This window comes from Scleropages formosus, chromosome 23 (assembly GCF_900964775.1).
Source record: "Scleropages formosus chromosome 23, fSclFor1.1, whole genome shotgun sequence".
Lineage (NCBI taxonomy): Eukaryota > Metazoa > Chordata > Actinopteri > Osteoglossiformes > Osteoglossidae > Scleropages > Scleropages formosus.
Window position 1 is genome coordinate 12,144,589 of NC_041828.1, and position 24,733 is coordinate 12,169,321.

At 41.2% G+C, this 24,733-nt stretch overlaps 1 protein-coding gene across 5 annotated transcripts in view; it reads right to left on the reverse strand.

Annotated features, from left to right (window-relative positions):
- Positions 1–17,355: 17,355 nt before the first annotated feature.
- angpt1 (angiopoietin 1) overlaps positions 17,356–24,733 on the reverse strand; it is a 42,977-nt gene continuing 35,599 nt past the window's right edge. For all 5 annotated transcript variants that reach the window (XM_029248395.1, XM_029248397.1, XM_029248396.1 and 2 more), the window contains 2 exons: positions 19,495–19,625; positions 17,356–17,548 (listed from right to left, as the gene is read on the reverse strand). In XM_029248395.1, the coding sequence (XP_029104228.1) occupies positions 17,388–17,548; positions 19,495–19,625 (292 nt within the window). In that variant the 3' untranslated portion in view covers positions 17,356–17,387. The remainder of the gene's footprint in view (positions 17,549–19,494; positions 19,626–24,733) is intronic.

Sequence of the window (24,733 nt, forward strand, 5' to 3'; positions counted from 1 at the left end):
AACATACACCCTAATTGGCATGAGTTGGTCTGCTGGCCTGCTTACTCAGAGGAATACATACTACACAGATGTAACTGTACTGTGAACTTGGCTAAATAACAAATTCAGATAGTTTGTCACTAGTAATTTTTGTGCCCTGCTTACCCTGAGGAAGCTGTAAGGCTGGAGTTCATCAAACTGGGGTGACGCAATTCCTGATCATTGTACCTGTATAGATATATATGTACTGTATATATATATTTTATTAATTTATTTATATATATATGTACACACACACGTTTTGTACTACATCCCGTTTAAAATCTACGACCACACTTCTTCGTTACCAGTTTGTCCTAAACACGATTAACACACGCATAGTGTCACCTTATCTGGTTTTACTTAATACAGAGAATGTAAAGTATTGTAGCGACCCGCGTTAATATTCACACACATTACATTCATGATTCCAAACTAAATTAATTACTGAAGTCAGTGAACGTTATAAATGCATCGGGGGTTTGGAGTGCAGAAGCTGTCTGATGACAAGTACAGGCCATGCTGACCTCAGGTTTCAGAGAACGGGGTCATGTGATACAAGCGAAGATGGCTGCGGCACTGAAACAGAAAGAATCTGACACCTGGAGGAGACGCCTTGCCCTTGCTTACGCATGAAAGGTGTTGCATTTCAGGGCAGCAAGAATGCACAGCACACTTGGCCTTACAGCACCGCCATTATTATGCCACTCTGGTTGCCATTTAAAAACTAAAATTTACTTATGCTGTCTGTCTACAGATTGTTTTGGATGCCAGCATATACATAAACTGAAATTAATGACAGAAATGTGGTAAATGCAGGCCTTTAGTAGGTTCACAATAAAAAGCAATAAAAAAAAACGATACGATGAATGTTCTTGCTTTTGGCATTGCAAGGTTTCATACCAGATTTCAGCCCTGTGTTGTTAAACTGTGCTATTAGGGAGTGTGTGTGTGTTGGAAGCAGGGCTTTTATTTTTAGTGTCTGGCTGAATCAGAGAAGCAGCTGCTGGCTGTCACTCATACATAATGGAAATGACACACGGAGCATGCGCACATGGTCAGAACCATCAGGAAAGTCATCACAGCCTCTAGATGAGGACTATCGTCTGATCACACAGTTCTGGAATCAACAACTTACAAAGGTCCCATCGCAACAAATCTGTATGCAATAACCGAGTCTTTTAACCAATACTTACTATCATTAGAATTTAAAACCTCAGAATGCTAGGTGCAACATCACAAATGGGGGGGGAAAAAAAAGCGCCTTCAAATAAGTTGAATATTCCATGTCAATATGATTTTCTTCACATGGGAACTGCTTCATTAATAAGAATCACACATCTGCAGCTATGTCTTTTTCTCCTAAGGTAATGCACAAATTGTATTTTCTATGAGATGTACGTCACTCTGGAGAAAGCGTTTGCTAAATGAATAAATGTAAATGTAATAAGTATTTCCTCACATTCAAACGAAAAGCAAACGTTCCTGACCAGATCAGAACAGCTCTTGGCGGCGGGGATTTTAACTACAGCTTCCGGCTGCACTGACATGAGACCATTCACAGACATGTTCAGTAAAACTGTGTAAGACTTCCACAGTAAGACTTGTGCTTCATTTTCCCTGTGAATATTCGGACGGCCAGAAAACTCTGCAGGACAAATTTTCGCCGAATTTCAGAGAATAACAGGAGTGCAATCTGCAGGAAAGCACCACAGTGATGGAGCAGGTAATGCTGGTTCCTCACAGCACCTGAACTGTGGGTTTGGCTGTAGGTTTGAATGTGGCTCTGGGTGTGTAGAGATTCCATGTTCTCAGTCAACCGAGGAGAGCAATGGTAAATCACATCCATACCCTCCCTTATCATAAAAACCATGTGAATGGACACCAAGAATAATTCAATTCGACAGCACTAACCCTACCCTATAACCCAAAGGAGGGGGAGGAAAAAACCAATCTTTTAAAGCCCTTCTCGGATGAAGTTGGTGCAGCTTCAAAGCGCTGTCCTGTGTCACTGATCAGAGCCATTTATACCTCTCGGTGCAGCAGAGGGAGCCCTTTCCCTGGGCTATAACTTCTCATCATAGCGACGCCGTCTGGGTACCACTGATACACTGCTGCTGCCTTGAGACAGTGAGAGAGGGACGAAGACGCCGTCATTTACAGTTTGTGCCCAGTGGAGGTCCTCAGATGTACAGGCCTGAGAGGCTTCGGTGGAGCAGACCGCTGGTAATCACCCAGACACCTACCGTGTACTCGTATCATAGCAAAACCAGGTGCAAAGGCAGAGGATGGGCAAAAGTGTCTCGAAATCAAGTCCTCCCATTATGATTGTAAATATCTCGCTGTAGCACGCCGGGGCAGCCCGGGGAGGGGGCCGAGACGGGGGCAAAGCAGCCATAGCTGGGGCTGATTTCACTCCCTATTTCTTCCCCGGTGCCCAGCAGTAGAGAGAAGAGACCGAAGAGGAGAACAAGATAGAGGCGACCCGAACCCGATCCCTGAGATGATGCCCGCGTCCCGACCTACCCGACTCTCCCAGCCCCCCTGACCAGCACGAAACCTCTCCCTACCTGTTCCCTGGTCCCCCTTTCCCGTCTCCTTCCTTCTCCCCTGTCTAAGGGCAAACAAAAGCCCACTGCAACGGGCAACTGCATCCCCTGTCTCCTGCCTTGTCTCTTACACTCAGGTATTCCAAGCTTGGTAAAATCATTTACTCCTTGGTTATATTCTGCCTATCCACTTGATTAGAGGGGTTGGGTAGGATGGAGGATTCAAGTTCTGAAGGAAGCCTGGGTACAGGGGTGCCGGTTCCAAGCAGGACACAGCTGACCAGCAGCCCCAGGGTCACATACATCCAGGATGGGAGTTAAGGTTCTTCCCTGTTTCGCAGAGTTCCTGTTTCCAAGAAGTCCTTTCTCTAGAAGGTTTTCTGTCCAGCTGACTTTGTTCTGCATAACCAGCCCAAGTGAAATACAAACGAGGCTATAATTCCCGTTAAAACAAAGGGGTGTTTGTAATGGACAATTTTTCCAGTAAAGAGCAGTTAAACAAGCCTTGTATGTATCTCTGAGGCCAGTTGAATGTGACTATCCTTCTTACAGGTATTGCTGGTATCAAGGCAATAACTAAGGCAATTAACCCGAGAATGATCTCCATGCATCTCTTAGTCTCATGCTGGGCTCATAAGGGCTGCCAGGTTTGGTAAGAGTACCCATTCAATTTGCAAACAGAGGAAATTAGTCACAAATGCAATCTTGATTTGTTATTAGTTGGTTTGTAAAAGCAGCAACCATCGCACAAGCACAAGGCCATCCAGAGCTGCCCACAAAACAAACAGAGGCTGCATCAAAACCCACTCAGCCAAGAAATGTGAAGCGGAGGAGAGTTTTGGCTCAGTGGCGTGGCCTGACGGATAGCTGAACTGACAGGCTTGACTTGAACTCATCAGGAGTACCCACAACACCAAACACTTTCTGCAATCATTTCTTTATAATGCCAACCCTTTTCCTCTTACCGTAATTCTGTTGTTACTACTCTAATCTCTAGTATTGACAGTATCTTTTTCAATCAAATTTATCCTCATAGGCATTAAAAGAAGGAATTGCTGTAAATATGTTCATATGCCAAATATTCTATGTGATCTAGCTCTAAAGATTTGCCAAAGCGTTCCCTCTATCTCCTCTTCTCATTTCTCTGCACTGGCTTCCTATAGCTGCCCGGATCAAATTCAAGACCCTGGTTATTGTCTACAAATGCATCGATAGAACTGCTCCCAGCTATTTACAGGTCTTGATCAACCGCTAGACCCCTTCGCTCGTCTACTTCTGCTTGCTTGGTGGTCCCGCACACGAAAGGTAAAGCACGGAGGTTCTCGGTTCTGGCTCCGTTGTAGTGGAACAACCTTCCCCTCTCACTCAGAACTGCTGAAACTCTCTCTACATTCAAGAAGAGTCTTAAAACTCACCTTTTCCGGACACATTTCGCCCAAGATCTCTCCAGCTTATGTACGGTGTAAATGTTCATGCATCGTAACTTCATGAGCATCACCAGATAAAGCCTTTATTCAGCCACTACTCCGGCATTGTTTTTGCTTGCTTTTGTATCTTATATTATAAAAAAAAATGGTAGGAGGGTATGCAAATTTGTCTATCCTGTGTTTTATGTATCTACTCGAACGATGAACCTCGGTGCAGCAAGTGGTAGGCAACAAACTAGGTTTACTTGAGTCACATGCCTGCAACTATGTCTCTTTCTCTCAATGTAATGCATAAATTGTACTTTTGCTGAGATGTACGTTGCTTTGGACAAAAGTGTCTGCTAAATGGATTAACGTAAATGTAAAGTCACACAGCAGGAACCACAATACCATTCAAACTAAGTGTGCTGACAACCTCTCATTTTTCATTTATGAGCGATAAATCCAGTAATTTAGCGTAATTATACGTTGGGTCCTATACTTGAACTTGGCAAAAGTCAGAATTTCCCAGTGCAAGTTTAAACATCCCAAGACCCCATACCATAGATCATAGAGAGGGAGCTTACAAGCCTGTGTGAGAAAGCAGCGTCAAGCAGAACTCAGGACCTTATCAAGAGCCTGTCACTGGAACCCCACACACACATGTGCTGTATCATTTTCACCAGCCATCCTGCAGTGTCTCCACCCTGGGTGTGGAAGGTTTTCACCGGATCGCTTGGAGAAACTCGAAATAGACTTTGCTGCATTGCATCTGGTAGTAGAGCACGAACCGTCCTCCCGCACAGAGACACACGACCGCGTTGAAGACGTGCATGGCGCACTGAGAACACCTGCGATTCGCACAATTTCGACGCAGTCATTTACTTTGTTTTATTTCATTCCACAAAGCACACAGCTGCTGTGATTTTGTTTGGATGAGATGACCGCTTTTTAAAGAGTGCTTTCTTTTTGTCCTTCATGATATTTCCCTTTAACCTTTGAAGCCACTAAAATTTTTATGTGTTTCTTGCACATCTATTCGATTATCTCTGTTTGGTCGATGTGTATTGAGCATGGTATGAAATAGACCCCTTAGATCTTCGCTGGAAAACTCAGCACTGTCCAGGAACCCCCTAAACATATCTGTGGGCGGAACAAATGGAGACATTTCCCCTTTTGTGTTGTGGTTTCAGAATAACAAAGGGAGATGGAAAGAAAGAGGAGGGGAAGGAAAGCACACTTAGTCATCCTGTGAGTTATTATACAACCGTAAATGAATGAACAACATCCACTCAGGATTAACCTCAGAAAGGGAAGATCTGATGCAAGCTGGGGTGGGGCTGATGGGGGAGGTGGGCCACATCTGAGTTACATGTCAGTGACAAAGTTCACGTGCTGTGCAACTTCTGGAATGATGGGTATATCACCTAACAAAACAAGACAGAGAAACGAAACACATATACTGTACTTGTAGGCATACTGTACATCTCCTGCGAAGCGTTTCACATTTTCAAAACTTGGACTAACCTGTTTCATTTGTAAGATTAAAGACCAGATGCAACTGTGCTTGGGAGAAGCTGAACCAACTAAATTTTATGAAGTATGATGGGAGGAGACAAGTGATTCCAGTATATGTGGTTTTTGTCTATAGTGGTGCCATCATTTGAGTGCTATGCTTTCTGGATGACGTTCACATTTTTTGACGAACAGGAATTAAACCTCTAACGCACACATCCTTTTGTGCACAAATATCAAAATATTTCTTAAATCAGATGACCAACTCGAGACGTAATCTCCCCAATCGCAAAAACGGAAAATTTTTTTTTCCCCGTTTTTGGTTCAGCACAACTGTCTCCGATTATATTTATTGATTGCAATATATATTGTGCAGTTATAGTTCTATTGGCAGTGTCTCAGAGGTTGAAAGAGAATTCTGATTTCCCTATCAAGAGCTGGAAAGCAAAAATGAGCACAGATCTCATTATGGACCATGAGACCAGCAAGGCCCATTTGGATTTATTAGACACATCAATTACATTTTAATATGTGAACAGTGTTTGAGGAAGGAGCAAGAAAATGTTATTTGGTTTGGAGAGTCAGTGTCTGCTCTTGCCTCTAACTGACCTCTTGTGCTGACTCAAACCTCAGAAGGCACAAACATCTCAAGAGGGAACCAATCATGAAAATAATCACTTATGTTATTATTCCCACTTACGATCTTTGGCATTTGTACAGAACATAGTCGTAGTTTAGCATTTTCAGGACTGAAACCACTAGCACTCCTGTACCCCCCCCCCCCCACCTTTGTGTAATAGTGCCCCATTGTGTGTGGTTTTTATTACTAATCTCATTACGATAATTTGGAGTGAACACAACATATCTGTGTTAATGCTTGAAATGCTGTGTTTTTCATATACAGCACAAGCTTTATAATATCTGATTACTGACATTTGCAGAATGGGAAATGGTTTCAGTAATGAACCATGTAATAATGTACTCTACAGCTTATTTAATAAATCTTTATTTAATTCAATGCATTAAGGGATGTTTCATAATTACACAGAGATGCAAAAAGGAGATCTGTGAATGATGCCTTTGTTAACTTTTTGCCTACCTGATTGTTATTCGCTGTGCTGTGCAAATTCACCGTGATCTTATTTTTACTCTTTATTCCATTTGAAGCAGATGTAGCAGTGCAAAGGGGCAGTCTTGGCTGAACTGCTGCTATTGTGTTGGTCTGCTCCCTGCCCTTAAGGAACAATGATGTAGTCTGTAGGTATTAAATCCCTTCTGCATACTGATTTTCCTCTGTTGTGTCTGTTGGATTCCATGAGGGGCTGTAATTCTATGCAAAAAGCACAAAAAGTTCAGTGCACTCAGAGGTTTTTCTAAGAAGTACCAAACAATGAAGTACCTGGGAGATGGTGTAAAAACTATTGCACAAGAAAAATAAATAACAGATGCAAACTACATCAGACTAAAACAGCTAAGAGTAATATGTATACATTCAAACCCTGGAGGAAAGTCATTGTGCATAAATTACATTTTCATAAGTGCTTCTGAACCACTTTGACAGATTCAAGGATTCCAAGAGTGTATTTTGGCTCCTGTTGGATTTCGGGAATACTTTGAACTCAGGGATCTGGGCAATTATGGCGTTTTGGAAAAATTTATTCGGAACAACTAAATGCCTTTATGATTTTCTGAGTGTTGCAAACTTGGAATATCTTAAGTCACAAGAATCCTAATGAGAAAAAAATGAAGCAGTTTGTGTTATTACTGTCACTGTTTCCCAAGAACAAATGCATTCCAGTACAGTTCTTCCACATGTCAGCATGGTTACCTACGCGCAAGAATACGATCCTGAGATTTTTTTTTTTTCTCACCCCACTTAACCACCATTAAATGTGCAACAGCTGACAAATGAAGACTAAGAATGATGTAATTCTACCATTCAGCAGTGTGAGGGGTTGATGGAGAAATCCAGGAAGCGAATGTCACACAATAATGCCGCTGGGTTGACAGTGGTAGATTCTCAGTTGAAGACAAAAAAAATAAATAAATAAAAACATTATTACCAAACACAGATGATCACCCTGGACTTAAATGAAGATTTGCAAGCCTCTGTACTAAAACTACATCAACAAGTGACATAAATATACCTCTTTCAAACTAAAATTACTGTTCTATTAAGTGTTCTTGGCAAACTCTTTCTTTAGTACGCATCGGGGTTAGGGTTAACTTTTTAGATACAGTATACAAACACAGTGTGAGTATTTAACTGGTCGGCCTACAGATATTTACAACGAAAACGTTATTGGTATTCAGAAAAATGGCTGGAAACATATGTTCACGTGCAGAGATTAATAGGCGGACTTCATATTTAAACGGAATATTGTAATTTCAGCTATTATTACTTTTCTTTTAGCCGAACACACTGTATCCTGGAGGAATTAGTGAAGATCCATCAATCAGTTATGGTATGTAGATACACCGTGTGCCTTTGCTAAATCACGCCACTGATATCTGAAAGGGAAGTGTGCTTCGAAACTATTAAAAATGTTTTTTGACCTTCTTGACATCCTGCAGGCACTGATGTGCTGATTTAACTGTCTGGGTTTCTGACAAGATGACCTGAAAGTGGGACCAAGAGGGCACAGCAAAGGACAATGTGGACATATCCCCTCCTCTTCTTCCACCGATTTCCCAAAAAAAGCACATTGAGGAACGTTCCAAAAACTTTCCATGGCACAACCGAAAATCTGTCTGTGCCATCAAGTGACACCTGTGACGGTGTGATGCTGGGCTCTGTAGCAGGCAGTGCTCAGAGCCAGAGGGGACACTGAGAAAACATGCCTATGGGAGACGCAAAATGCTTACTTGGCAGGGGGTCACGGCTGTCAAGAACACACACAGAGGAAATGGGTTTTAGCCCAATCAAAGCAAAGTGATGGTTTTCGTATTGAAGGACAGCGGAACGTGTAATTAAATTTTCAGCAGCGCAGCACGCCTAAAACCGCTCCAAGAACGAGAACGTAATACTAAATAAAAGAAGCGCAAAGAGTTTATCCTCTAATCGATTAAAGAATCAAGGGAAACATGAGCGCTTATCATGGAAATAAGCAAAGTGATTCCCAAACGACTGAAATTTAAGCTTAAAGTTGAAATTTTTATGAAGTTTATGCAAAGTGTCCAGAAACAGATGTAATTTCACCAAGCAAAAACAATTTCTTTTTTGGATTGGCACGTGTGTCTGGATATATATTTATACAAATTTTTAAACAACCAAAAGACACAAACAGTCTGAGATTCCACAGGATTGGTACCACCACTTCATCGTATTAAGAACATTAAAGTCAAACATCGAAAATTAAAGAATGTATTAAAAATAAAAGTGCAATTTCTAATGAAGATGAAGCAAGCTGTCCGGGCCTTTTTAGATATCTTGCTGATAAAGTCGTTAAAGCACACAGCAGCCCGTAGAACAAAAATTTTGTCATTTGGCATTACCACTAACACTGCTGGGAAAGGTTCACGCTGATCTTTTCTTATCTGAGGCATTTGTATATAAATTAATATATAACTCTCGCTCATCCTTTTTCCTGAAAGGGATGTAATCACTGCCTTTAAAAAATTCCCTGTAGACTATAGTGTTCTTAAGGTTCCAGTATTTACAAAATCGCAACTGATTCTCCTCTGAGAAAAATATAACCTCTACCACAAAATCTTTATGTCAAAAGATAAAGGAAATCACTTCGGTGGAATTGATGCCATGTTTATGTCTAGTTAGTGAAGAACTGTTTAAAGATATGTGAAGACAAGCTAGTGCCGAGTGATAGCAGATTGTTACTCATAAGTGTTCCGGCATTTTCTTTCTCGGAGGTCGCTAAAGTGAACCCAACTTTAGCACAGTAACTTTTCCTGGTAAGAAGTCAGTGAATCCAGGGACGTAACTCACGTATTCGTTCATCGCGATATGCAGGAATGCATGGATATGGGCAAAAGTACCAATGTGTGGAGGAGTGTTTCAGTCAATGCCAGGAATCACTGCATAATCTTCTTCACTCTGTGCTTTTCATGACATGTAGAAGGTAGGATTACAAAAATACAGAGAGAAGCTGTAAAATATAGTCAATGTCAGTGTAAAACTCTTGTCAAACACACGTGTGTGCGGAATGTCGCATGCTGTCCAGGTGGGAAATATTGTATAAGGTTCTCCACAAGTTTCCTTCAGTTTCATGTACATCTGACTCAATATTTATTTCATTGACATTTGGCCAGAGTGTCAATAATGATTTGACTGACTCAACGTGGATGAAGATGACATCACCCCTCAAAGCCAATTTATGCTTGACGTTTCTCCCACCGGTGGTGGTGCTTAGTGCAGCATCATCAGCATCAGTGCAGAGACTCAACGCACAGTTTCCATATCCACTCAGAGCATAGCTACATGCACAGAAAGGAGAGGAGTGCAAAATGGCCTGACATGTTGATCCTGACCATGACCTCACAGCGGACAGCCCAGGAAGATCTATGGTCCCCGGTTCAGGTTGCCAACCATAAAACAAGCTTCCTCCTCCATTCAGATACAAGGTGCATTTTTGGCATCAGCAGATTTGTAGAACTCAAATGGGAAGTTCTTCATTCCTTGACCCTCCCAAGCACCTGCGTAATATTTTACAATTTTTCGGGCCTTCATGTCTTGGTTTACTGATTTGCTAGTGATCGAGGTCATAAGGTGCTTGTTTGCCTTAATCTCTTCCTACAGCACTTCTTCAGATAGAACATATTAATGTTATTAGTGACCTTAAGTTGCTCATGGCAGACCATTTTCATAAAATGTTAGGAGGTCCAACACAGCAGAGAAATAATTCCTGTGATAGAGTAATATTACTGGGGTGATTGAGTATTTAGCTGAAGACTTGACCCCATTAGTGATGATGGTTTTCTTCACAGTTTGCGTGAGAGTTCTGTGCACTGCTATTCAAAGTACGGTACCCTGCGGCTATAACCACTTTGGTGTGAAACTTTCAAACTTTAGCTTGGCACGAAGATACTTGTAATTCTTACTTTCTCTTCAGACGTGTCTCCTGTGGGACGAACTGGGCTCAAGGATTTTTGTTGACTTCCACTTTGGACTTTAGCCAATAGGTACGATCTGTTTGTTTGAACTTCTCCCACTCTGCCAACAACAATATTCTCAAGACTGCTTTTCACCCTTTATGTACTCTCACAACAGCTTTTATGACCAGGTTCTAATGAACTGAACTTGGTTCCTGTTTTACCTCCATGAGTTAATTAGTTCTGGGTTCCTCGCCTGCTTTGGAATGAAGCCATCAATGCCGAATGTTTAATATTTAATGCAAAATCTGGTGCCGAGGTTCACCGAGACACTCTGGGATGTACTAGAGGCTACAGTGGTGTCTTGGGTGCGTAAAGCAAGTAAACTGTCTTTCTGCAAGTAGATCCTAGATAAATCTATTAAGACAATATACAGCTCCCCCAAACATGGCTAATTTATGGTGCCCGAGAGCATGGAAGACTGAGCTAATACGAGATGAAAGATTTAATTGATGGCTTCTGAGACAACAGTATATTTTCTACGAGCTCTTTTGAAAGGTTAAACAAATATTCCAGTTTAATGGCTTTAGCAATGTGTTGCTGACAATCCCTTGTATTGTTTGCTCCATAAATATACACAACATATGGACCTTTGCTGTAAGAGAACCACAGTTCTGGAAGTTTTCAAAAGTTTGTGTGCTGTGGCAATAGGGGTCCTTTCATCAGTTGCAACAGGCATAATATATTCACTAAGTTCACAATGTTGTCTTTTGGTAATCAGCTTGCCTCCTGCCCCTAAGGATAATATTTTATGAGTGTGTACCTCTATTGAGCACTGGACCCCACAATCTCAGACTATGCTTATTTTCTCCAGGGAGATTCCCATCTGAGCCAGGAAGGGACTGTAGCGTTCAAACTGCTTAAAGAGGTTAAGCACAAGGAAATAAACTCCTGCTTCCACACTCATAAAGCCAGAATGAATTTTTGCTATTGTTCTCCTGTGCTCTTCTTTGGCACCAGAAACAATTGATTGTACATATACCGTACCTCCTAATTTAGTAAGCACTGTAAATGAAACAATTAAGGGAGTAGGAATTCCAAGGTAAGAAATCGCATCTCTGAGATGCAGTTTCTCACATCAGTCACTTACAGATTTGCTATGGTGTTGCATGCAAGCAAGCAATTTACTAAATCAGGGAATAAACTGTGCCTCTACGTGTCGGTTCCCTCCAGTTTTACCATAAACCAACCAACATGGCAATCTGAAGCCTCCTCATCTGAGACATCGCCCTGTCCTGAACGATCACACCGGTTTCACAGGGCTACTGCCACCGCTGCGTACACCTTGTCAGGTGTCTTCTCATTTCAAGCTGAAGGCATTTCTTTCAAAGTTGCGTATAAAGCATCTGGCACTTTACACTTGTTACACAATGACTTTATTTTGCTGCTAATTCAAAATAGCATCGCATTTTTGGAGCTCTCAGATAACTTTTTTCCCACCGCACGAGGAAGAATAATTTAAAAAAAAAAAAAAAAAAAAAAAAAACACCATTTAGGTCAGCCAATAAACCCCATTAGCACATATTGAAATAAAGAGCTGGGGATTAAATAACTGGGACCCTTTGTGAGGAATGCAGATACCGTGCCCCAGTTTTGAAGCAGTCCTGCATTAAGGCCCTTGTACTGCCATTGCACTTTTTGCACACGATGTATTTTAACATCTTCAACACATAAAAAGTATTTCGACAACTAGCAATACCCACCGCAGCTGGAGTTTATCAAATTCAGTTCTCTCTTCATAAACATATTATACTGTTTACCGAAAAGAGTATTGACATCAGTACAACTGCCTTCTTCTGTTAGTATTTCAAATTTAAATGTCTATATAGGGTATATTTATTTTGAATCAAATTTCCCTTCACACCAAAATCTTTTGTTTCTCCACAGTCTTTAGTGTAGGAAGGCCGAAACATTATATTTTCAGCTGGATATCTGGGAAACTTCTGGATTCAAACAGCCTGGGTTTATCACAGAGAACACAACATTGGCTGTTGTACTGCGGGTGAAGTCAAATTGCATTACAGCTGACTTTCCAAAGTTGGCAGGATTGTTTCTCCTGTGCTCCTCCTAAGTGCTTTTCTCATTGGCGTAAGGTGTAAGCTTTTTCCCAGAGTAGCTGAGATGATTTTATTGAATTTCTGTCCCTGCTGGCACCTTTGTCAACTTAGTTTTGACAGCTTACAATGGTAGATTCATGTACTACTGACTTACAACTACTTACCCATATAGCCCTTTATATAGCTGGCTATTTTTTTTTCAACTGTGTCAGCTCAAGGTAAATACCTTGCTCAGGGCTACAAAGGCAAGTGGGATTTCGAAGCCGGGCATCTGGCTGGAAGGAAACAGCCCTATCCACTGCACTAGCCATCTCAACAGTTAGATGTAACGTGAAGGTTTCCATTATAAATTATTTTATTGGTATCGAAAGTTCCCTCCAGGAAACCATCTGACAATCAACTGATACCTGCATTCCAACATTTCAGCATTCAAACATCTACCTCCTCCTATAGGTACGGGTCTTACATATGTCTGTCTTCTGAAAATATCACACATACAGTGACTGAAACTGCTTTTGAAGCCTTGCCTTAAAGGAAATATAAATCTTAGAAGAGTCAGTGAATCCGTAAGCCAGCGGGAACAAGACTGTCTGTGCTGCTCCAGACGATGTTTTTTTTTTTTTTTTTCTGTGTTTATTTTTTTATCACAGTGAGCCAACCGTAGGCCCTGCTCCCACTCTTCCAGTCGACACTGCAGGTACTGTCTCTATCTCTTATCTGATCTGGCGGCAGAGCAGCGCTGTCCCGCCGGAGCGCTCATCCTTCGCTCATCTTCAGCTACAGGAAATGATCCGTCTTCTGAGCAGCCAGCGCTCCGCGCATGCCGGGGGCCTGACGTTTGAGTCGGACCTCACCTAATCCCAGGAACACATGAACGTTGCGCCGCTTGGATCCGAGTTCAGTAGGACATGAAGTGCGTCAGCGTTCTGGATATTAACTGTACAAAAAGTGAGTAACTCTACTTCTTGGCCCGTAGTGTCTGTGTATCACTTTCGTTCACTTTCTCAATTCCATTAGGACATTTATGGATTATTCATGCTTTTTGTTTCCAATTTCCACCATAAACGCTGCAAAAGACAAGGACAAAGTTCTCATGATGGTCTTTCTTCTCGAGAATGAGTATAGACCCCAGCGCGCAAGGCGCATTCCAGCAGGGGGTTAGGGCCCATCAGGCAGTGAAGAATAAGCAGCAGTTTACCACCAGCAGTAATTTGTTTAACCTCTGATTAGGTACAGGAATGTGAACTATGGCGGGGCTGGAGGACCAGACAGCATCATCTGACACTGGAGCCATCAGTCACTGCTGATAGTTCTAGGACAAAGTGAGCCGCCACGCTCATACTGCATGCTGGTGGCCACCACCACTGACCCAGCTGACTTTGAGTGCTGAAAAAGCTTCCCTCCCCCCAACCCCTTTTCCCAAACCCCCGAGTCAATATTGCCTCTATCATGTTACTTGCCTTGACGTAGGCTTGCAGGAGACCGCCTTTCGAAGTCCGCTTCTGAAGTTCCACCACATGCCTGTGGTAACAGCCGCGGTGGCCTGTGCGCGGACCTGGGGATGTTTGGTCAAAGAACATCTTCAATTTTAGGACAAACAAAGAAATAGGGAATCGAGAATGACTGCACGCCATACAGCACATGCAGACGTACTGTATAATTACAATTATCACAAATTACGGTTTCCTGTGTGTTTAACGTTAAAGAATGCATTAATCATCCTCTTGTGACAATAGTGGAAGTCACTGTTTTCTGTACCCCACCAGCTTTGAGAGATACTAAGCCTTATCTAAGAGCCCTGCTATTTGTCTCTGCCCCTTGCCTCACCCCGGTACGAAGGAGACTCCTGCGAAAGCTACAGTGGAGCAGCATCATTCCTGCAGCCTTTAAATCTATGAAATAACACAAAATAGCACATTTTCACACCTATTGCTGAATATACAGTCTAGATACCTGTAATACATATCGAAAGTATAGTAACAGACAATACCATGTGTTGCATATTCACTGGGGGAAAAAAATCTACATTCAGTCAGAGTAAAAAACACAACTGCATCACATGCTTTTATTAAATCAAAAGTCCAATATTTTTCCATGTAACAAAAGGCTTTAATCACTGAAAATCGTTTCCATGAGGTACAAGCCATGTTATTAAAAGCACTTTTCCTTCATGCTATCATTACCACAACTGATGCATAATTTAACAGAACTCTGATAAAAGATAAGAGAAAGAGCTTTCCTTAGGAAAGTATTTATTTATTTTTTTTTACATAAAAACACTTAATAAAATTGTACAGTTTTAGTATGCTCATAAATGTATCATTGAAGCAATTTATATATCCTACATACTATTGTTTATCTTTGTTTTTGTTTAAATGTAGAAGTTTTGTTAATATTTAACTGAATAAACAGTGCTCTTTTATCTTGACACTACTATAAGAGGGCCAAATTTATTATACATGTCGTTTTAAATATGGTACATTTTAGAGGCAGTAATGAAACCATAATGTAACAAAGAAAAGAATTTTATGTTCATGAGGCTTCCTCTGCTCTGGATCATAAACCTGGGTAATAATATGATGTGAAAATTTTAATGATAAAGTCTACCTTTCACTAATACATACTACTACATTGATCATGTACAAAAGCACTGAAGGATTTACATTTGTATAACATGTTATACTAACCAAATACTTAAAATAACTTGGTTGGTTGTTGGTGGTTGGGGTGGGTTTTTTTTTTTTTTGGTGGGTGGAGTCGCTGGGATGGCACTGTGGGCATGGAGGGGGGTGGGTCTGGGACGCCAGATCTCGCCGTTGAGCCTTCTGGAGGTGTAGTGGGCTCAATTCAATGAAACATCAATGAAGGAAGGTGCCCACTTGACAACCCCAACGAAGTGCACGCGGTGGCTCCCGGCAAGGAGGATGGTGTTTGCCCATGATATTTTTTTGTGAAGGGAATTGGTTGGTTTTGGGAGGGATGGTATATTGTGGCATGGTTGGTTTGTCTAGCCCCCTTGGTTTTTGGCACGAGGGGTTGAACATTTTTCCCTGTGTATTATTGTACTAACCAAATACTTAAAATAACAAGATCATACCAGCTATGATGTTGGGACTTAGTGGTTCAAAGTATCAAGCGTTAAACTTCAATGTCTGTACCAGTATGACAAATTTGTATGGACAACTGTAGTGTTCTTTTGTTTTCTTTCGAGGATTTCTGTTTTCTCTCTCAAACTTCCTTTTTTAAAACATTATGTTTTCAAACCACAATTATGATTAAATATCAAGATTTTATAACTTCGTAGTCAGGACTTGTAAAACGACTCCCATGACACATCTGATAGTATCCTCTCTTAATATAAGCCATATTTTACTGCTATTGTTGTAATTAAAATTGTTGCTATTTTTGGTTTATTTATTCCATTAGAATATCACCAGAAATGACAAGAGCAGAAACAGTAATGCAAGAAAACATCATAATCAGCATTATCAGTGTCATCATTATGACAACATTTGCATTTAAACATATAAAATGAGAATTTGTGAAGGAAGTACATTTTGTTTATGATTCAGTGTTCTTTGGTAAGGACTCTCCCCTAAACTTTCTTTAGGGATCACCGATCTCATTTACGGCACAGTTATGTACAAATGTCTGGTGTACAGTATAAGTATATTGTCACAGTTTTTAATGCAGCATTTAATTTACATTCTTTTGCTGAGTTGAATATGTATTTTACTGTGTATATAATGTAGTAATATTAGCGTTTTTATTGTTGCGTAATAATCGTGTGATGTTCAAATAGTCTGTATTTACAGCACATTATAAATCTCTCCCGCAACTATCTCAGTAATTACCAACACTGTGCAATTCCCAAGTTGGTAGCACACAAATCAAGTATGATATAAACCTTTCAGAACACTGCAGAAACACTGAACGAGGCTTAGAAAAAATGTAAGAATATCACTTATTTCTAGATGAACTCTCAGAACTGTAAATGAAAGAATTGCAAACAATGTTTATTGCTTCATTGTTAAATTCCCTGCCTATAGGCTGTAATGCATATTAATGGTGTGTAACATATTAGTTCTAACTTGCATGTTAGAGATGCCACAGGTGCTTGTATTTCAGCTATCTTGCTCCTGTGCTCGTAGGCCTGCGGCGGAACCACTGGTGTTCAGTTCAGCTACTTCCTGCCCAGCAGAAAAAAAATGCATGCTCATCCACAACAAGCTCTCTTTCCAGGTCCTGATCAAGGTCTGCCCGATTGGAGCTTTTTTCCGATCCTCGTTTCCGACGACTAGACAAATAGCATGTTTTTGCAAATACTGAGATGAATGTATTAAAAGGTAAAATTTTTAAAGAGATGTGTATTTTCAAAGTCTCCGTCATTAAAAATAAAGTTCATTTCCTTTCAGGTTTAAGTCAGTGTTTTGCATGTGAGCACCGATGATATCACATATGAGCCAGAAAGTCGAATGGTGATAAGTTCTAGGGTTGAGCTCCGTAAAAGATGGACTGTATTTGCAGTCACAGCTCCCGGAACGTACGTGTACCCCCTTGAACGATACAGGAATACGTAATTCCTTCGAAAAAAAAAAAAACTGCTACGCAGCAGTTTATTTTCACAAACTGAATTATTTGAAGTGCGGAAAGCAACGGTTTCCTTTTGGAAAAACGACAATGAGGCCGTCGCGTTTGTCAGCCGCATTGATGATGTTCAGAGACGTGGGAACCATTCAGAAGTCCAGAGGGCGGATCATCATGGTGGTGGCACGCAGAGAGTAGCTTGGGCCTTTGAAGTAGTGCCATTTGATGCCGTTAAGTTTTCCCACATGCTGTCCATGGTTGTAGTACATCCCATTGAGGTTCGATGGGCCGCAGGCATCGAACCACCACCCTGCATGCGTGAAAGAGAGAGGATGGGTGGGAGCTGAGTTCATTAGGCTTGTCTATGGCTATACCCCACTGCGGTCCACTTGTACGCTTGATGCATATAAATGAATTTACATACACGCAGGAGCAGATGATACCAGATTTTGCAATCTTGGGTAAGATACCTCCTCCCCTGAAAGCTTGGCCAGCAATCTGACCTACCCTGGCAGATTTAATGACTCATACCTCATTTTATAGGTCTTCAGCTCCAAGTCCTGATTGACGGTGCATGTTGCTGACTAGTTTTGGGGCCACTAGCAATTCTGGGGTGGTATTATGAGAAAGGACAGGTGTGCAAACATGCATGCGGACTATGCTGGGAATGACATACATAAAAATTATAGCTACTTCAGGGTCTAAGAGTTATCAGCCAACGTAAACCAGCAGGCCCATAAATAGTAAGAGTGGAACACTAATTTTGTTAACCTATATATTTCTTCAGTATCAGGGCTTTTGACCCAATAAAAGATAAATATTATTATGCTGTTTAGTAGACATGTTCATTAAAAGTAACTTTAGAGCTAGAGTTTTACACATCTACACAGCAGAATATTTTACTCAAGCAATTCAGTGCCTTGGTGAACAATAAAGAGCTCCTCTGTATCCTTAGCTACCATGTTACATGCTGCCCTATACAAAAATAATTCAAGTCCCCATAGCCTCTCTATTCTGATGTCTGGTTTTCCATTGAAATGGTTGCATCGGAGCCAAGCGTCGTCAGAATGCCGCCGCGTCAGCCAGCAGCTTATGTTTATCAGAATGTGACGAATGACACGGCATGCACCTCTCAAACACATTCAGATTCCAGCCTGGACTCTGACATTTCAATACCAGTTTTGAAAGGCAGTTGTCAATACTTTCAATACATCTGGAGTGCAGCTTGTTGCTGTGGCTCAGTTTACTGCCTACAGACAGCATGTGTTCATATTTATTTCACCTGGTTGATTTGCACCTACTCTGGGAACTGGGGTGAGGATTAAAGTAATTTGGTTTGGATGCAAGTTTGCAAAGGCTTATTTAAAAAAATCACCATCCACTTTCTGTCTCTTGTCAGCGGTAGGTAATTTAACAAGGGCACTGTGAAAGACATTAATGAATTATGAAGAAGAGCAAATAGATTTCACTGACACACTGAGTTGGCAACTTAAAAATGCAGACCATATAGTTGCATCGTTTCAGCTCTCACTGTCTTCCCTTTTTTTCTATGGCAACAATGGGAAAAAAACAACAGCTGTCAAATCACATTTAATGCAATGCCATTTTGGAGCGAAAGCTTAATTAAATATAAATGAAACATCCACAGCTGGCAGGACAGGTTTGCAATCAGTTGAGAATGCAGTCATGCAAACTTGTAGTTTGCCTGCCCTACAAGGTGTGAGCCCATTCCATGTTGTGGGAAAAAGTTATATGGGCTGAGAGTCCGCCAGACACTGGGGGGGTCAGCTTTTCTGGTTTTACCGTTGCTTTTAATCTCAGAAACTCACGCTTGGCTGTCGGATATGAGTCGACTGAGAGCGTGTTTCGAATCAAAGCTATGTTACCCTGGGTGCGGAGAGGCCCGCATATGGACACCCACATGTGTACAAAGTAGTGAGTAACTGATGGTCATCTTAAAAGCATTTCAGGCTCTGAGCTCAGCTTTTCATTTTACGTCTCCCCTTCTGCACTTTTTCATTAAGAGTTATTACATTCATTTATACGGGAGATATGGTCTGCACCCACTCTTGACTGAAGAGTTATGTTGGCCCTTTTCATCCAAGATTAATTTACTATGGATAGACCTGTAGGCTACCACATGGCCTGCGTCTTTAACGATGCTTCTGCACAGCATTCCACTGATCATCAATCACAGCAATCTCCATACGGCATCGGCATGTGGCATGTGGCATGTGGCAAGCGAGGTGCCTGTACCTCCCGTGAGCATGAGCGCACACTTGCACATGCAGTTGTCGTTGTCCACGTCTCTGGTGCTGAAATCGGCCCCGTGGATCACCATGCTGCTCTGCCTGCCAGCTGTCCCGCTGTGGCTCTTCAGGAACAGTCTGGGAGGAAGAGGAGGAGGAAGATGAGAGCATGATAATGTGGGTGTCAGACTACAGTCACATTTCGGAAAAACTTCCATGGAAACACGTCCTTCTGCTCTACATTAATGTTCACTCGCTTCAGCCAATGGACGTTTCTGAAATCAAATAAAAAATGAAGCCAGCAAAACCACAGGGATAAGAGGGAGGGATATGAAATAAGAGCCAAGTCCATTACCGAAGACTGCATTCCTGCGGTCTACATTTAAACGGTGCAAGGATATAGATAACAGGCAGATATATACAGAGATACTGAATTTTTTAAAGGCAGGGAGACACAGCATTAATTACAGACAGATGCTGGTACAACTGTAGAGAGGAAGCGTTCTCCTTCTACCCAAAAACCTAAACTCAGATGCATCTGACAAAAAAACCACCCACGTTATTACCCACCACTTTGACTGCCTTTCCTGTGTTAACATGTTATCCTTGGCGTTGTCAAAGACAATCACTGAAGCTTTGCTTCCAGGAGAATGAGCCCAGACCTGGATCCAGAACCCTGAATTTGAGGAGGAGGGATTATTTTACAAAAGTACTGCACTTTAACCTGCCCATGTGTGGCTCTGCATGTGAAGACACTGTTAGGATGTCCCTGATCAGTGCATGCCCTCACTGATGAGATGGAGAAGGAGCATGAAGAGGAAGAGGAAGAGGAGCTGTGCCCCAATGGCGATCCTCGGTGTTTCTACATTTAAACAGATCAGGGATGCAGATGTGAGAGATGGCATACATAGGTGTTACATTTTTTTCAAAAGCAGGAAGACACACCGTTACTTATTATTTACTAATTACTTTTACTGTGTTGCTGAAACTCTGCCTTATAATAAATGACAAAGGCGCTAATAATAAAAATATTCTCTTGTTTGTCTGCCAAAACTTATACGAAAGAATTAACGAGCATACAAAGCCTATACTGGGTATACGGTAGAAAGGGATATACATTCCTTTTTGTATATTAGCATTTTGTTTCGATAAAAGCAAAACCCAAAAGATTTTTGTCCTTTAGTGGGATGAGTCGGGGTGTTTTCTGGTTAACTCTTATGTAATAACCTCTGCATTTCCCTGGAAACAATGCTTGCTAGTGTAAAAAGCCATAATCCTGCAGTCAAATGAAAATCATCTAGCATGAATATCATCAAGCATTAGACATTTATTAGTAACACTACCCAGCACCTGTAACAGCACAGTGTCCATATGGTGTATGGAGTAAAATACATAGGCAGTGGTCCTGGAAAATTTCTTTCATTATATCGTAAACATAGATGAGGCAAAAAATCCAAATGTTAGAAATTTTGAAAAGAAAGTGCAAAAGGAGTTGGAAAAGGCTACTAACGCAGAGAAAGATACACTGAAGAGGAAAAAGTATAGCATTAATCCCTGTCATGGGCAGGTGGCCCATCCAGAGTGTACCCTGTCCTATGCGCTAAGCTTCTGTGATAAACTCTGAACCACTGCGACCTGCATTTGACAAGCAGTCGATGATAACCAATAAACGGTGAACAAAAATATATCAGTAAATGATAGAAACAAGGGGTGCGGTGGTGCAGTGGGTTGGACCGCAGTCCTGCTCTCCCGTGGGTCTGGGGTTCGAGTCCCGCTTGGGGTGCCTTGCGACGGACTGGCGTCCCGTCCTGGGTGTGTCCCCTCCCCCTCCGGCCCTACGCCCTGTGTTACCGGGTAGGCTCCGGTTCCCCGTGACCCTGTATGGGACTAGCGGTTCTGAAAATGTGTGTGTGTGGTGTGTGATAGAAACAATAGAAAATTTAGTTAGAAATATAATTCGATATGTTGCCGTTATGACTGTGTGCTTTTTTTAAAATGCATTTTAATGCATTTTTAGATGGTTTATTACATTTTTAGGTTTTTCATCGAGGTAAAAAAAATATTTAGAATATTTTTAAGAAAAAGTAGCAATGTGATCCCCAATGACAGCAATTCACCTAATGACATGACTTCATGTAAATGAATAAACTTCACTGTATGGATGTGAGTAGATATATATAACAAATTATTGTTTATACAGATTTTGTTGATTTATACAGGTTTTGTTGCAGTTCAGATGCAGAAACAGACATAGTACTATTACTATGATATTTAAGCATCGTTAATGCTGATGTTATCAGTTGCCATGGATTTCATTACAAATACAGATTGATCCCTCTTGTCCTTTTGCTACCCCATTAGTATGAAGAAAGGCTTGCGGTCTTTTAAGACAAGGTTTCACGATCTTGGATCTGGCCTGAGAACCGGTGCCAGTGAAATGAAACATGGTCTGATTTACAAAATCAATTCCGTCCTGACAGTGTCTGAGGTGTGCGCTTTCGGGTCTCCTTTTAAACCCCGGTGTCTCATAAAAGCACACTATGTGGATGAGTACCTTTATTACAAATAGTGCAATGTAATGTTATCAGAAATAGCACATATCACAATGCAGCGCCAATGAGTCATACTGCTCTACAAGACTCCAGTGAAAGCAGTATCAAGGAATAGCACATAATAACCCTGGGAAGACTAGAGACTGATAGAGCATGTGATACAAGGACTTTTCCTTAATAGTAATGAAAAGGATGCATGATTCATGTGGACTATATTGCAAGTTAAACTTATTGTTATAAAGTATGTTTTGCACTATGATTTAACATTATTCTGAGCGTAAAAGTGTTTCTGGGCACAACAGTACTGAGATTGTGACACATTTACCCCAGTTTTGTGAAATGTTTACGTAGTCATTTCGGAACACTTTGAAAATAAACAGAAAAATAAAAACTGCTGATACAGTTTACCGCTGATCTTAGAAACATTCAATTTCACTTTAGGTCCTTTCAGTGGGTCAGCGGAATTTTGGCCAACACAAGTCAAATGACACAGAATTTTGTTTTGTAACTTATAGGTCTGTTTTTAAGTTCGACTTAGTCATCTTTCAATTATTCTCATTAGCAGAGTATTCAGAACTAACGTTTTCATTAGAACGGACAAGTACGTGAGATCGGTCTCAAGCGAGTACAGATACACACTTGAAGGCAGAATAAATCTGACCGCAAACCATAATTCATCTGAGGGCCAGACATCTGGAAGATACTTTATACAATTGCTCTGCTAGTATGATTGACTTCATTTCCATATCTCACGTAGAGGCCAGAAGTGCGTGTACCAGGAGTACGCGAGATTTTTTGGTGTTACAAGTAATGGCACAGTGTAGCGCGTTTTCGATTTGCCAAAAATAACAAAGGAACTGAAATTTTTACTGTTAACTGCGATCAACCGCATTTTACAAGAACTCAAAAAAGCCGAAAAACGCATTTAAATACGTCATAAAATATAAAGAACTCACAAAAAACGAAATTGCTAGTTAGCATTAGTTCTGCACATAGTACCCATAGTGACTATTTCAGAGGCTTCATTTGATCAAAAAACTGAAAGAGGTTACTTTAAACATACACAGCAAGGTGTCCCTATGCGAGATGCTTTTCAAGAAATCAACGTGAGCGATGTGTACGAATCACAGCGTGACATGTGTACGTACTCGTACATTATTCAGTCACCAAAGCTAAACGTACAATGTTTAGTCAGTCAAGATGAATAATGACAGCAGTAGCAGGGTCTTAAATGTTTGCACATACGGTACACATCACAGCGTTTGCAGCCGGTGAACTGACAGACTGGTTACAGTCCTCACAGGATAGGAAAAAAAAAAAAAAAAAGTCTAGAGCAGCTTGAGAGTCTCATCTGAGTGCTAAAGGGAACTTTCCGGAAAAAAAAAAAAGAACTGCTTTTTCCCCAGCGTACCAAGTATAAAGATACAGTGGTACTGAGATACCCCCATGCGAGTTAAGAGAATTCAGTGTTATGTGTGGTTTCCCTTAAATCCCCTTCTTTGATTTACGACGCATATATTTGCATTTACGAGGAACAAATCTGAATTTTGTGTGCCTCCCGACAGCTGAACAGTGCAAAATATGTATGTACATTTACTCATTTAGCAGGCACTTTGTTCCAAAGCGACTTATGATGGTTGTTAACTAGTATTCTATTTAGCTGACACCTTTATCCATGATATCTTACAATGCTAGCTATATTAAACTAAACTCCCGACAGTCATCTGCCCACCTTTACACCCACCCATCCACCCAGCCACACACACACACACACACACACACAAATGCTATGAGGAATTTAAAGTCACCAGTTCACTTAATATAGATATTTTTGGAAGATTACCAATATGAATACATTGAGAATACACCGAGTCCACACATGCTGAGCATCTATGACCTGTTCGGCAATCATGGCCCCCATTTGGACTATTGAAACAATGTTAGTTTGTTTTGTGAGTGTGAAGTCATTTGCATTGTTTTCATTGATTTCTTTTACCCTCACTGTTCTGCTCTTTTTTTTTTTTTTTTTTTTTGCATTAAAGGTTGATTTAAAACATAAACATTTATTATCATATGAATGTAGCCCGTTTCAAGGCACCCCAAGCAGGACTCGAACCCCAGACCCACCAGAGGGCAGAACCTGGCTGAGCCCGCTGTGCCACTGCGCCCCCCCCCCTTCCCCCTGTTAAACGAATAAATGAAATGTAAAAGAAAACAGTTAACAAGAGGCATGTGCATTATGTCATGTTAGGATAACCAGTGTTAGCTACTGAAGTAAGTTTGTCCATTGCAATGGGATTTGGTGAGAGTTAAGCATAAATGGTTGTCAGTTTTGAGACTCACAACGCATTCAAGAATTTTCACTTTTTTCATGGTAGTTATGCATTGATTTTTGAGAATTCACCTAAGGAAGGGTTTTTCAGCAACGCATTACCTTTTTTAAGATGGATAAAGACTAATTGCGAATGCTTCCTAGTCCTGGCCAGGCAGGAGGGTGACGTGCTGGCGGGATTAGTAACGAGGAACACACTTCCTCCTATCTACTGACGGGGATGGGCTGATGGGCTGAAGCCCTGGGCAGTCCACGTGTCATAATGCTGTATAACAGACATAGGCCCTGCTCTCCGAGGAGGTCTTCTCTACATCTTGTCAAGCTGCGGGAATCCTTTAACACATACATGCTCTGACTATAAA